At 44.8% G+C, this 15,330-nt stretch overlaps 2 protein-coding genes across 2 annotated transcripts in view; both read left to right on the forward strand.

Annotated features, from left to right (window-relative positions):
- The window catches only part of LOC108014141 (streptococcal hemagglutinin), a 39,360-nt gene extending 34,652 nt beyond the window's left edge, over nt 1-4,708 (forward strand). The window contains exons 4-8 of the mRNA XM_036816722.3: nt 1,581-2,252; nt 2,588-2,733; nt 2,795-2,932; nt 3,005-3,771; nt 3,836-4,708. Of these exons, the coding sequence (XP_036672617.3) occupies nt 1,581-2,252; nt 2,588-2,733; nt 2,795-2,932; nt 3,005-3,771; nt 3,836-4,247 (2,135 nt within the window). The 3' untranslated portion in view covers nt 4,248-4,708. The remainder of the gene's footprint in view (nt 1-1,580; nt 2,253-2,587; nt 2,734-2,794; nt 2,933-3,004; nt 3,772-3,835) is intronic.
- Nucleotides 4,709-5,604: 896 nt separating this feature from the next.
- Nucleotides 5,605-7,594, forward strand: LOC108013828 (probable cytochrome P450 12a4, mitochondrial). The gene is made up of 4 exons (XM_065867136.2): nt 5,605-5,755; nt 5,899-6,389; nt 6,453-6,900; nt 6,953-7,594. The coding sequence occupies exons 1-4, from the start codon at nt 5,684-5,686 to the stop codon at nt 7,538-7,540; spliced, it is 1,599 nt and encodes a 532-aa protein (XP_065723208.2). The 5' UTR covers nt 5,605-5,683; the 3' UTR covers nt 7,541-7,594.
- Nucleotides 7,595-15,330: the final 7,736 nt, after the last annotated feature.

Here is a 15,330-nt window from a genome sequence, read left to right on the forward strand (position 1 = left end):
GAAACAAGAACACGAATAAAATCACCGTAAATGGTAAAAGCTGGCAGCAGCAACTCCCCTGAAAGTAGAACCCAAAAACCAAACGTAGAACAAGTTACGCATTTTAATCAATATAACGGGCGCACAGAGCACACACCGAACACACCGAAGTACGGATACAGGTAGGCCACTTATGACCATATCCGCCGCATCCAAACGAGTGTGATGAGCCGGCTCAAACTGGGTTAAGTGGCCAAAGCCAGAGAGCAAAATAGTTTGCCAGATGAGCGGAGGAAAACTGAAACAGAAGAAAAAAACAGAACCACAAAATCGAAATGAATATAAGCCAGGCCAACCCAATGAGGTAACCACATGTTGATGGTTAGCTGGAGCAGAGGAAAGAACTGTCTGGTGGTGAAACCGGCGGACCAGAGACCCATTTCTTTCGGCCTGACACTTTGCGGTCAACGCGAATGCGGCGAGAACTTGTTACACCTGCCGCTGCACCTGGCACCTGGTCATGAAAAAACGGCCACATCCAGAGAGCCATTTGTTAGACATCTCGGCTAGCCCCAGATCCAAGAGCAGAGCCACCACACTCAACCTGACCAACCAACAGCACCATGCGAATTGTAATTTGGCACGAATTTGGGTCAAAATCGCAATTAGTACTCACAGGTTGTCTAACTACTTGGCCCCGGTGAAAAGCAGGAGGGGCAGGGAGGAACTGGTGGATTCTCCACAATTCTCGGGTGCCAGCCAACATTTGGCATCGCCCCATGAAGGCCAGGCAAATTTGAGGACAGCCTGGGAAATCTTATGAATAAATTACAATATGGCAGTGAAGAGCTTTTCTCTCTACCTCTTTAATTGGTACTTGAACTGTTCACAATTTGGGAACATCTGAAGAGCAATAAAAATGAAACCAGAAATCTTTCAATATTTAAAGAAACTAATAGCACCAATATTCATGCACAAATGTTCATGCTAAAATTAATAAATGTAAATCATATCGCATGAAATATTATTATTGTTTAAGAGTCTCTTAAATTAATATATCATTTTTCTAACATAATAATATATATAACGAAATTTTTTAGAAAGATTATAATATGCTACCATGAGTTTGCTTAAATATACTGAATACAAAAAACAATGAGCTGCCTGTGGTCATTTGGACCAAAATCCTTTCCTAGCACAAATCCAATCTACAGAAAGAATATTTGGTAAACATGTTAAGGCTGTGGTTTTACTAAACTTAACTCGGGATTTATTCTTAAAATGATAACGACAGTTTTATATATACAGACAAAGGCCTACATAAAAATTTAATTTACTATTATATTATGATTGTGTGACAAAGACAAATAAGCACAGAACGTACGTAGTTGTTACTTTCCAATTCAAAGTGTGTAAAAGCCATATGGTTTTAAGAAGTAAATTAAACAAATTGCACATTTCCCTTCATCGTTAAATGCCTTTGGAAGGTTTTACTCATTCAGTTTTAAGTTAACCAAGAATTGCTTGCATTATTTAGATAATTTACCTATTGCCTAAAGAGAACCCTTCACTTAACAACATCTGTTTTTTCTATTCCCCAGGGGAAATCCGCTCCTCGATCGCCCCACGAAAGCCGGAGCGCACGGCCAGCATGCGGGAGCGGGAGGCCCAGCTGGAACTGGTGCGCAAGCGCGGAGTCCTCACCGACACTATCTCCATTTGCTCGTCAAACGGTGACAATGTAGCCACGGATCAGGGCAAGACGATGGCCAAGACAAGTGCCAACACCACTGGCCAGGAGGCAGGGAAGTCCGCATCGGCTGCGAATAGCAGGACCAGCACCTTCGAGAGGCAGCCGCAGAAGAAGAGCGAGCCGAAGATGTCCATCTCCAGCAAACTGGAGATCTTTGAGCAGCGATCCCTGGATGCAGCGGATGCTGCCCAACGGAGCAGCCTCAAAGATTCGGTGCGCAAGATCAACAGCACCATCGATAGCTATCTGAAGGACAAGCGCGACTACGAGAATATGTACGAGTTCGTCAAGATGGGTTCTCCGCCACCACCAACGGCTAATGGTAATACCACGCCCACGCCCTCCACATCAACGCCTCCTCCTCCGCCCACGCGCAGTAACATTGACCTTTCCGTGGCGGGTCAGAGATTGTCCCAGGCCACGAGACGCAATAACATCTACTCGGATACGGCCTCCATTGCCAGTTACACGCGCAGCGAGTACGGACCGGTGCGAAACTATGGATTGAATAACAGCTTGGGTAGGTTTTCTGGTCTTTCTTAAAATCTTAAAGTCTTGATTGTATACATCAATCAGTTTAGTGGTCAAATGTGGGGACGATTTCTCAATGTCATGTTAAAATTCAAGTTTGTAATCTATCAGAGAAAGTTAGCATGAAGTTAGAGTTTTTGGGAAGACACATTCAATGTGATGTTAATTTTACAAATGACAAATCTTTAAGCCTCAACGAAAGCAGTATCAAAAGTATTAACATGATATTAGAACGTAATTTTACATTAAGAAATCGCCGCTATTCTTGAGCTATTCTGCTCTGTACCCAAATATATTTAATAATGGATCTTCTACCTCTTTCAGCCAACATTCCACGCATCATCTCGGCCTCCTATGCAGGCAGTGAGGTGGGCGAGTTCGATATCTATGCTCCGTACAGCTATTACGGAAGCGAGGCGGGCGGCGATGTGGCCACGGACATCAACGACAGCGTCTGGGGCATGCCACAGGTGGGTTCTACTTAAATATATCTTATACAAACTCATAAACTTACTTAAATCACTTTTACAGGCCAACAAGAACCGCAGCAAGGCCACGAATCGTTTGCGCATGCGCAAGGGACGCAGTGTCGTGCACAAGACCATCGAGGATAACTACACCGCCGTGGTGGTGGCCAATCACGAGGCCCTCGCCCAGGTGTTAGATCAGGTGGGAAGTTGTGTTTATCCATATAGTTTCCTCTGATGACTAATACCTACTCTTTATCGTAATCCCAACCAGCTTCAACAAACTCCAGTGGTGCCGACAGCACTGCGTCCTCTGGCCAATGCCATCAACTTGCGCTACGAGGACTTCACCATTCTGGAGGGAACCCAGGCCTTTGTGGTGGGCAAGAAGGCCTTCCATGCCGCCCTGTGGAGCTCATCGCCGGTGACCTTGGCCCTATCGGCGGACTGCAACCAACTGGCCGGAGTGGGTGGTGAACTGAGCCAGCTGACCGGCGGTGTGAGCGACGTGCTCAACCCGGTGACCGAATTCTGTGACCTGGTGCCCAGCTACCAGTTGCCACTGATGCCCTCGACGGAGGTGACTCTGCTGCAGGCCACCATCTCCGTGCTGCCCAGGCTACAGCTGGAGACCCTCCAATCGATCGGAGCAATACTCAAGGGCAAGTCGCAGGTTTTGGACAAGAGCAACTTCAACTTCCGCGGCTCCATTCCGAATCTCAGTGGACTGAAGGATGGAAATGGATCGCTGGCTGGGAATCTGAGGAATGTGGTCTCGGTGCAGAATCTGAGTACCCTGAACGAAGAATCCTCAGCCACATCGATGGGTGCTGATGATGGATCGGTCAATGCAAATGCCATGCCAGCATTCGATGATGTGATGACCCGGGAGGTGGCCTTCATCATGCTGCAGCTGGTCAACGGAATGAAGAACCTGCAGGCCAAGGCGATCGAGGAGACGCCACTCAGTCTGTCCAATGTGGTGCTGTCCAAGGACATGGACAACAAGGATGCCCAGGCGCGGCTCTGTGTGCTGCAGGGGTGAGTGATCATAATTAATACAAATTATAAATCTTAAATATAAACTTTTACCATCCCCCTGTAGAAACAACAATGACGACGACGAGCCCATGGGTACGCTGTGCAAGTGCGCCCACTCCGCCTTGGTCGACATGCTGCCCGCCACAAAGATCACTCCCATCCTGGCGGACATCCTGCAGCAGGAGCGAGCCGAGTCCCTGTCCAAGGCGAAGGCCGTCCTGGAGTTTGTGCTCTGGGGTCCCTCGGATGTGGCGCTCACGGGCTCGGTCAAGGAACGGGAACTGGCACTGCAACGATGGTTGGATCTGGAACGGGCCACAGTTCTCCATGGACTAGTGCGCACCCGTGTCGAGCTGACCGTTTACGACGAGTGTCATCTGATGTTCCTCGTCCGCTCCACGGCCAAGATGATGAACGATGCCGCGAAGATCGTGTGCAACTACCAGCAGACGAGTGGATCTGCCAGCCAGGATTAGCTTCAGTTAATCCGCTAGTTAACCCTGCTCAATGCTAAAGGAATTATCTTATAAATACTATACGAAACTGTCATAGACACTTAGTCCTTAGAGTCAACGAATGATATCTTCTGAATCGCCCCATATAATCATACTATACATATTATCTATATTCTTTGCCCAGCGTGCCAAATTGTTTCGCGCGGAAATTGTCATGTAAAAATATGCTTATCGTATGCAAACTCGAACGATTTGTGCAACTTTAATTAATTTGTAAACTAATCTTAAGTCATTAATCTAAACGAATATTTATATTTCCCTATACGAGTACACGTTAATTTGTATACTTCATCAGATTGCAACTACTATATATGATATGCCAACAATTTGATTAGTAAGACAAAACTTTTTGGTGTTTGAACAAATACATATATATGGTAAACATAAACAAAATACTGTCTAAATAAATAAATGGAAACCTACGGTCGATTCTTTACTGTTTATGTGGAACGGGATCTGATTCATGCTTTAATCAGGTTATAATCTGATGCAATAAAAAAAAATATTTTGAAATTGTTTGTCAAGGCAAAAATTTACGCGAAATCTCTTTGTCAGCTGAACTTGAGTTTAATTCCCAGCTGATAAGATAAAGTGTTCGCCCAAATCTCTCTCTTTAGCCTAACAATATTTTTGAACCTATGCCAATAGAACTGACCTATCTAGCCATATCTTCTAAAGCTCAATTTATTTTTAATAAAACAAATTCTTATAAATCTTTTTTTGTATTATCAGCTTTCTTATTTTACAAACTAATTAAATTCAGCTTATTGATTTGATTAAGCGGAATATTTTCGTCTATCTTATGCCAATTAAAAAAACATGTAGCTTTTTTATTGCCCAAATGTTTGCCCTATGTTTTCCCTAGCAATTCTCAAATACTCGCGAACCTGTTTGACTCTCCCTCTCTATCTTTCAGGGTGTTATTTTCGCCGAATTCAGCAACAAAGCTCGCCGGGCGTTAAAAAAATATAAAGCTAATGGAACAGAGACGATCCGGTATGGCTCCAAGCCAAACCATTCGAAGAGATTGCCCGGCGGGAAATGTTTGACCCAATGCGTCATGATTACGGAAAGGATTTTTATATGGAGAGAATGATGGGAAGTCCTGGCTTTGTGGTGACGCACAATCCCAAAGATTTCCATATTGTAACTTAAAAAGATGTCGCAAGTTAACCAGGAGTTTGTACATCGGTATAAGAACTTCCTTTAACTGTAGAATATTTTTAAAAGAATATAATTTTGTAGAATGAAGGACATAAGGGACTCCACCACTCAGGAAGTACATTGCTCGCTGTTTCTCTCTATCTCTCTGTTAGAACTATAAAGCTATTAGAACGAACACTTGGCTCTCAGTTCTATTTTGGTGGTGAACGGGATTAGTTCTAAGCATCGCAAAAATGCTGAAAGTGCGCAGTGGTATATCATTAATTCAGTCTCAAAAAGCTGCTCTCTTGCTCAGCACACAAAAGGTATATGCTTGTATTAATTATAAACAAATAGTCTAGGAACTATATGGCCGTTTATCATGTTTTTATAATTTTAAGATAAGGGAGGCCAACAAACAAAGAAATTCAAATAAATATAACATACAACATTACCTTACCATTTTAAGCGCTGGCAAACTAATGTTGCAACAGCTGAAGCTAGAGAGGATTCGGAATGGCTGCAGGCCAAGGCATTCGATCAGGTCCCTCGCACCAATATGATAGCATTGATGATGAAAACGTTCATGCCCGGTGGAAAGTACAAGAACATGGAACTAATGGACATGTTTGAAGCCATGCGACAGGACTACGGTGACATATATTTCATGCCAGGATCAATGGGTAACCCACCTATGCTAAGCACCCACAATCCCAAGGACTTCGAGGTGGTTTTCCGCAACGAGGGAGTGTGGCCCAATCGTCCTGGAGATGATACACTGCGGTATCATCGTGAAGAGTATAGAAAAGAGTTCTACCAGGGCGTTACGGGCACCCTTCCCTCTCAGGGAAAACCCTGGGGAGACTTCAGGACCGTTGTTAATCCCGTTCTCATGCAACCGAAGAATGTGAGACTGTACTACAAGAAGATGTCGCAAGTCAACCAGGAGTTTGTGCAGCGGTAGAAAACTCTCATATAATCTTTAATTTGTTATCTAATCTTATTAATAACTTTCTTGGAAAGTATAAAAGAATTGAGGAATCCCACCACTCTGGAGGCTCCGGAGGATTTTATAGACACCATCAAACGTTGGACCTTAGAGTCCGTATCTGTGGTGGCTCTGGATAAGCAGCTAGGATTACTCAAGGATTCGAAGAAGGAGAGCGAAGCACTCCGACTTTTCCACTACCTGGATGAATTCTTTATAGTATCTGCGGACCTTGAGATGAAACCCTCGCTCTGGCGATATATTAAAACTCCCAAGTTGAAGCGAGTGCTGAAAGCACTCGATGGTATCCAGGAAGTCATTTTGGCCTACGTCGACGAAGCTATAGATCGGTTGGAAAAGGAGGCCAAGTCGGGTGTGGTGCGCCCGGAGAATGAGCAAAGTGTCCTCGAGAAACTGCTTAAAGTCAACATTAAGGTGGCCACCGTTATGGCCATGGACATGCTGATGGCTGGAGTAGACACAGTGAGTAATGAGATCTTAAAATTATAATAATATCATTGCTATTTCCCATCAGACATCGGGTCTCTTGCTGTGCCTCGCCAAGAATCCGGAGAAGCAGGCCAAGCTGCGGGAGGAGGTGATGAAGGTGCTGCCCAACAAGGACTCCGAGTTCACTGAGGCATCCATAAAGAACGTTCCCTATTTGCGAGCCTGCATTAAGGAGTCCCAGCGCATTTACCCAGTGATTGTCGGAAATGCTCGAGTCCTTTCTAGAGACGCAGTTCTCAGTGGATACCAAGTGCCAGCTGGAACCTATGTGTCTATCGATCCTCTGAATGCCCTGACTAGAGATGAGTACTTCCCGCAAGCTTCAGAGTTCCTCCCAGAGCGTTGGCTACGAACCCCCAAGAATTCAGATGCCAAGTGTCCAGCAAACGAACTGAAGTCCAAAAATCCATTCGTGTTCTTGCCCTTTGGTTTTGGACCTCGCATGTGTGTGGGCAAACGCATAGTGGAAATGGAACTGGAGTTGGGAACAGCTCGACTCATTCGTAACTTTAACGTGGAGTTCAATTATCCCACGGAGAATGCCTTCCGCTCTGCATTGATAAATCTACCGAACATTCCGCTCAAGTTTAAATTTACTGATTTGCCAAACTAATATATTGATCTTGGCAAAGTAAATAATTGTTGTGAAGCCAGCGTTTCCGACCCCAAAAAGTATATATTTTCATGTATAAGTTAACTAAGTAAGTTAACCGGGCGACGGCAATGACCGATCGTCCGAAAGCTCGCTCCGGCCAAATTGCTGACACAGCGTCTGGCCGGAAGCCCGTGCATAGCCGGCAAGCACTACCCATTGGAGTGGCCGCTATGAGTCCCTTTTTATGTTAGCTTTAAGTTCAGTTCTCATTTTGATTTGAAAGAATAAAGAGCTAACGCTCACGAATTGAAACTCCGGCCATCGCCGTATTTGATTTATTGAAATTACACCCAGTCTGAGTCTCTAGGCCAGCGGGCTAAAAGAGGGCAGTTACCCTCTCAACCTAATCGTCATATATTTACTGTTGATGACGCAGGCCAACCGGCCAACTACAACACACACAGCGGCTGATATTACCAGCTACAACTACGGTCAACCAACCATGCCCTACAGGACAGCCAGCGCAGGGAAAATGAATTGCGCCAGACTATCCAGCAACTAGCCAACCAGGTGGCGGCGATGCAGGTCGCACCCGCCCCAACAGTAACTCCTCAGATTAAAGTTTATGCACCCATAGACATTAATAACGCCGTCATTTGTAATGAGCCACTGGACGCCGTCAAATGCCTGCCCGAATTTTCGGGTGCCCAGGAAACATACGTCTCCTGGCGGCAGGCGGCAGTAGGCGCATACTATATTTTTAAAGATTTCGTAGGAAGTTCACGCCATTATCAGGCAGTTATTATAATTAGGAGCAAAATAAGGGGCACGGCCGATGCAGTGCTATCCTCATTTGGCACAGTGCTTAATTTCGAAGCGATTATAAATCGACTCGACTTTACTTATAGTGACAAGCGGACAATGCATGTCATAGAGCAGGAGATGGGCACCCTCAGACAGGGGAGTCTCTCGCTTCTACAATATTATGATGAGGTTGAAAGGAAGCTCACCCTCCTCACCAACAAGGCGACCATGACATATGAAGCCTCCGCTGCACAAGTTTTATGCGAAAAATTCCGGGATGATGCCCTTCGCGTATTTATCTCTGGGTTAAAACGCAGCCTCACTGACGTCCTCTTCGCGGCGAAGCCCAAGGACATGCCATCAGCACTTGCCTTGGCTCAAGAGGTCGAGGCGAACCATGATAGGTACACCTTTGCGTCGTCATTTGCAAAAAGCCAGGAGGATAGGGAGAAAAAACAATTTCCTAAGGCGCAAGAGCGTCAGCAGGCCACCGCTCAGGCTAATTCCCAATATAGTGGCGGTAAAAATCCCCATTTCACTAAGCAGCACAAGGCACAGGTGCACCCTGCTCTACGCAGCGAGAGGCACCAGGGAGACACTCCAGAACCCATGGAAGTGGATCCATCATTGGCTAGAATGCTTAAACCATCACAAGCCCCGGCATACCAGAACAGGAAGCCGGCGGCGTCCGATAAAACCAACCCACAAAAAAGGCAAAGAGTAAACCACATTGCCCAGAGCGCTGACAAAACTGGTGACACGTACACCGCAGCGGCCTCTAGCGCGGCACAAGAAATCGATGATGACGCTATCAACGAGTACGACTCGGATGCCATAAATTTTTTAGGGGAAGATCCCTGCTACCCGTCATCAGACGAAGAGTAGCGGGGATTGACATGAGATTTCTAGTTGATACGGGCGCGTCCAAAAATTTCATCCGACCATATGAAGGTTTGAAAGGTGTCCGCCCGGTAGAAGCTCCATTCAAAGCTCATTCGATCCATGGAGTCACCAATATCACGAAGAAATGCTTCGTGTCAATTTTCAACTTAAAAGCCACATTCTTCCTTTTACCAGATTTGTCCTCTTTCGATGGAATCATCGGACTTGACCTTTTAAAACAGGCAGGGGTGTCACTTTGTTTGGCCTCCGGTCAGCTCAAATGGGGCACGGAAGTAGAGAGCATCGACTTTCATACATGTCCCGATGTAAATTTTACTGAGGTGGACTGCTCAGATGCACCACCTTTGGTCAGAAAAGCATTTTTAAAAATGCTCAGCGACAGGAAAAAAACCTTCGCAGACCCCAATGAGGCCTTGTCCTACAACACGTCGGTGGTTGCCACCATCAGAACCATTGATGAGACGCCCATTTATGCCAAACTTTACCCATATCCAATGGGGGCAGCTGATTTTGTAAATGGCGAAATCCAAGATCTGCTTAAAAATGGCATCATCCAAAAGTCGAAATCCCCATACAATAACCCAATATGGGTTGTAGACAAAAAGGGCACCGACGAAACTGGCAGGCGAAAAATGCGTTTGGTATTGGATTTTCGCAAACTAAACGAGAAAACAATACCCGATCGATACCCCATGCCGAACATCTCGATGATATTAGGAAACTTAGGCAAGGCCAAGTATTTTACAACACTGGACTTGAAGTCCGGATATCATCAGATCACGCTGGCAGAATGCGACCGTGAAAAAACTTCCTTTTCCGTTAACGGAGGAAAGTACGAGTTTCGTAGAATGCCATTTGGATTAAAAAATGCAGCCAGCATTTTCCAAAGAACAATTGATGACATACTGCGAGAGCAGATTGGCAAATTTTGCTATGTCTATGTTGATGATGTTATCGTCTTTTCGGAGGACGAAAACTCCCACATCCGGCACGTGGATTGGGTTCTCAAGAGCCTACACGATGCAAATATGAGGGTATCAACAGAAAAGTCACGATTTTTCAAGAAAAGCGTCAGCTTTTTAGGGTTCATAGTCACCAATAACGGGGCTACCACAGACCCAGAGAAAATAAAAGCCATTCAGGAATTCCCAGAGCCTAAGAACATATTCGAGGTCAGGTCATTCCTTGGCTTGGCCAGCTATTATAGATGCTTCATAAAAGATTTTGCGTCCATAGCTCGGCCGATCACTGATATTTTGAAAGGGGAACTTGGAAGCGTCAGTAGACACAGATCCAGGAACATCCAGGTGCAGTTCAACGAGCCCCAACGGCAGGCTTTCCAAAAACTGCGTAACATTCTGGCTTCCGAGGATGTCATCCTCAGATACCCCGACTACCAAAAGGCGTTTGATCTAACGACGGATGCCTCAGCGTACGGCATTGGCGCAGTCCTATCCCAAGAAGGGAGACCCATAACAATGATCTCTAGGACCTTGAGGGACAGGGAAGTTAACTACGCTACCAATGAAAGGGAGCTATTAGCTATAGTTTGGGCACTGGCCAAATTACGCCACTATTTGTATGCAGTCAAAGATATAAATATCTTTACTGACCACCAACCGTTGACCTTCGCAGTGTCGGAATCTAATCCGAACGCGAAAATCAAGAGGTGGAAAGCCCGCATCGACGAGTCCGGCGCTAAAATTTTTTACAAACCCGGCAAAGATAACCTTGTTGCGGATGCCCTCTCAAGACAGCAACTTAACGTTGTGGAAGAGGAAGAGGCTTTTTCTAGCGCGGCCACAATTCACAGTGAGCTGTCGCTAACCTATACCATTGAAACCACGGACAAGCCTTTGAATTGCTTCCAGAACCAGATAACTCTGGAGGAGGCACGCTTTCCGTTAAAACGCAGCTTCGTCCTCTTTGGAAACAAGAGACGGCATGTGATTAACTTCTCCTGCAAAGAGTCATTACTTGATGAACTCGCAGATATAATCGTTCCTAAGGGCGTAAACGCCATTCATTGTGACTTGCCCACGCTGGCAATGATACAGGACGAATTGGTTCGGCAGTTTCCAGCCACCAAATTTTGGCATTGCAAAAACCGTGTAACGGATATTTTTGCAGTTCCTGAAAGACGGGAAATCCTCACCGTCGAGCACAACAGGGCTCACAGATCGGCCCAAGAAAATGTTAAGCAGATACTCTCCGAGTACTACTTTCCAAAGATGGCCAAGCTAGCCACTGAGATTGTAGCAAACTGCAAAACATGTGCGAAAGCCAAGTACGATAGGCACCCAAAGAAGCATGAGTTAGGCGAGACTCCGATCCCCTCTCATGTGGGAGAACTGCTACATATCGACATCTTTTCCACAGACAAGAAATACTTCCTCACTTGCATCGACAAGTTTTCGAAGTTTGCAGTTGTGCAACATGTCCACTCTAGGACAATCGAGGATCTTAAACCGGCCATTCTCCAAATCATGAACTTTTTCCCTAGGGCTAAAGTAGTCTATTGCGATAATGAACCTTCGTTAAACTCGCACACTATCTCAGCCATGCTTGACAACCATTTTGGCGTCAGCATTGCAAATGCCCCACCACTTCATAGCGTTTCAAACGGGCAAGTAGAGCGCTTTCACAGCACCCTCTTGGAGCTTGCTCGTTGCCTAAAAATCGACAAGAAGATAACCGATACTGTGGAAATTATTTTATTGGCAACCGCCAAATATAATAAATCAATTCACTCTGTCGTCGACAAACGGCCAGTCGACATCATACAAAAGCATCCAAACGACCCACAGACGGACGTCCAGAATAAGATCGTTAGGGCGCAAAACACGCTCAGGGCTAGGGAAAATGCCTCCCGACAATGCAGAACATTCGAAGTCGGCGAGAAAGTTTTGGTTAAGTCGAACCGAAGGCTTGGCAATAAACTCACACCACTGTGTGAGGAAAAAGCTGTTGAAGCGGACCTGGGGACCACGGTCCTCATTAAGGGGAGGGTGGTCCACAAGGACAACATTAGATAATAATTCATTTTTTCTAACGTTTACACCTAGCCACTTGGCGTAAGTTTTCTTTTCCACAAGGAACAACATTAGATAATAATTCATTTTTTCTAATGTCTACCCCTAGCCACTTGGCATAAGTTTTTTTTTCCATATTTTCTCACCCCTATCCACTCGGTATAAGTTTTTGTTATAATTGTGCTTTTTTCTTCATGCTTTGGTGGTGGGCTACAATATTCTAAACAAACACTACAATACATCCAATATTACAGGTTCGCATTCGTATCCCTGTTAGTCCTGCTTACCGTAACATCGGGGCACGTCTCGGACTACTCGCAGGCCAAATATATTCCCATCATTGATGGTAGAATTTTAGTTTGGGAAGAATTCGCGTTCGTCACACACTCGGCGAATCTCTCAGAATATAGGCGCGTGGTGGAAGAAACAAATGGCATGATCAGCATGTTTCCCCAGTCACACATGCAGAAACTTTTGATTGTCGATGTTGCTCATCTGCGTGACCTGCTCGACTCGTTGAGCATCCACCACAGAGTAGCTAGGAGTTTGGATTTTCTAGGAGCGGCGTTAAAAGTAGTGGCGGGAACGCCAGATGCAGAGGATTTCGAAAAAATTAAATTTAATGAATTCCAGTTAATAAATGCAAACAATAGGCAGATAAACATCAATAGTAAAGTACAAGACCAAATTAATAATATTACTTCCACCGTCAACCAACTTCTGAGGTCAGCCAAGGGAACCCAAGTTGACACGGGGCATCTTTATGAGATGTTATTATCCCGAAATAGAATGATTAGTATGGAGCTGCAAAACTTATTGCTAGCGATTGCTTTAGCTAAGGCCAACATTGTGAGCCCTAGTATACTAGATCATGCAGACCTAGAAGATATATGGATAGAAGAGCCCACAGATACCCCCATCAAAGACCTATTGTCCGTTGCTTCCGTTAAAATATTACAGTCCGATAACCTTTTGTATTTTGTCATCAAATTTCCAATAATCAAATCATCCTGTATTAAAATCACTGTTTTTCCCGTGTCCCATCATGACACGATGCTCAGGCTGGAGGACAAAATAATAGCTGATTGCAATGGAGCAATTCATACGGTCAACAATTGCTCCACAACATCTGGAGCCACATTTTGCCAGCTGGCGGTAAGAAGGTCGTGCGCACAAGAGCTCCACGCTGGAGGCATAGCGCACTGTGACATCCAGCACAGCGATCTACATCCAATTACTCGCGTAGATGAAGGCATCATAATTGTAAACGATCGTCCGGCACGTGTGAGTGTAGATAATGGCACTTACATCCACATACGAGGCACGCATCTCATTACCTTTATTGAGAGTGCCGTGGTTAATGAAACCCGATATGTCAATAATGACAGGGCCCAGAAGAGGGTCCCAGGAGTAGCCAGCTCGCCCTCCCTGAATATCACTATGGAGCACAACATCCTCAGTCTTCCATACCTTCACCGCTTGAGTGAACGTAATCTGGAACACATAAAGAGAGTCGGGGAGAATATCAACGACTATCATTCACATCAGATAGTACTGGTGGCAGCAGCAATATGTTGCGCGTTGATCTGCGTCGGTTTCACCTATCGGCGAGTCATCCAGGCCAGGAGAACTACGGCCCAAATAGCAGATATGATCGCCCAAATAGGGTCGGCCGAGGACGGCCTTAATTCTGAGGGGGGAGTAGTTAACTAAGTAAGTTAACCGGGCGACGGCAATGACCGATCGTCCGAAAGCTCGCTCCGGCCAAATTGCTGACACAGCGTCTGGCCGGAAGCCCGTGCATAGCCGGCAAGCACTACCCATTGGAGTGGCCGCTATGAGTCCCTTTTTATGTTAGCTTTAAGTTCAGTTCTCATTTTGATTTGAAAGAATAAAGAGCTAACGCTCACGAATTGAAACTCCGGCCATCGCCGTATTTGATTTATTGAAATTACACCCAGTCTGAGTCTCTAGGCCAGCGGGCTAAAAGAGGGCAGTTACCCTCTCAACCTAATCGTCATATATTTACTGTTGATGACGCAGGCCAACCGGCCAACTACAACACACACAGCGGCTGATATTACCAGCTACAACTACGGTCAACCGACCTCCTGCTACAGACGTTCTGCCAGCCAGCTTCACCCCCTCTACAGACGGACGGCCAGCCGGCACACGGATTAATTAATTATTTAATTTATATATAGCCATGTCCGTCTGTCCGTCCGTCCATATGAACGCTGAGATCTCGGAAATTGTAAGGCTAGGCTATTGGAATTTGGCATGCAGATTCGTGAGCTTCTTGCGCAGCGCAAGTTTATTTCACCAGGGTGCCACGCCCACTCTAACGCCCACAAAGCGCCCAAAATTGTGGCTCCTACAGTTTTGATGCTACAATACAAATTTTAACTAAAATGTATTTTTCTCATCAATACCTATCGATTGACCCAAAAAAAGATCTTAAGTCATTAATCTAAATGAATATTTATATTTCTCTATACGAGTACACATAAATTTGTATACTTCATCAGATATCATCTATTATATATGACATGCCAACAATTTTGTTAGTAAGACAACACTTTTTGTTGTTTACACAAATACATATATATGGTAAACATTAATAAAATACTATCTAAATAAATAAATGGAAGCCTACTGTAGATTTTTTATTGTTTATGTGGAACAGAGTCCGATTCCGGCTTTAATCAGGCTATAATTCGCACACCCAACAAGAGATATAAAGTTCAACTGGTCTGATGCAATGAAAAATAGTTAGCATATAAAGTTTTGAAATAGTTTGTCAAGGCAAACAGTTACGCGAAACTCTTTGTCAGCAGAATTTGGGTTTACTGCCCAGCTGATAGGACAAAGTGTTCGCCCAAAACTCTCTCTTTAGCCTAACAATATTTTTGAACCTATGCCAATAGAATTGACCAATCACATCAGCGAATATACTGATTATTATGTTTCGTATAACTTCGGGTATATTGGTTGGAATAGTATTTCTAAATATCTTCTAAAACTTTATTTATTTAAAAATTAACAAAAAATTCTTTGAACCTTTTTATG

The sequence above is a fragment of the Drosophila suzukii genome, chromosome 3 (genome assembly GCF_043229965.1).
Source record: "Drosophila suzukii chromosome 3, CBGP_Dsuzu_IsoJpt1.0, whole genome shotgun sequence".
Classification (NCBI taxonomy): Eukaryota; Metazoa; Arthropoda; class Insecta; order Diptera; family Drosophilidae; genus Drosophila; species Drosophila suzukii.

Coding starts and splice junctions, on each gene's coding strand:
- LOC108013828 (XM_065867136.2), top strand. CDS start 5,684: ATGCTGAAAGTGCGCAGTGGTATATCATTAATTCAGTCTCAAAAAGCT. Junction 5,756..5,898: donor TCTTGCTCAGCACACAAAAG/GTATATGCTTGT, acceptor TACCATTTTAAG/CGCTGGCAAACTAATGTTGC. Junction 6,390..6,452: donor AACCAGGAGTTTGTGCAGCG/GTAGAAAACTCT, acceptor TTTCTTGGAAAG/TATAAAAGAATTGAGGAATC.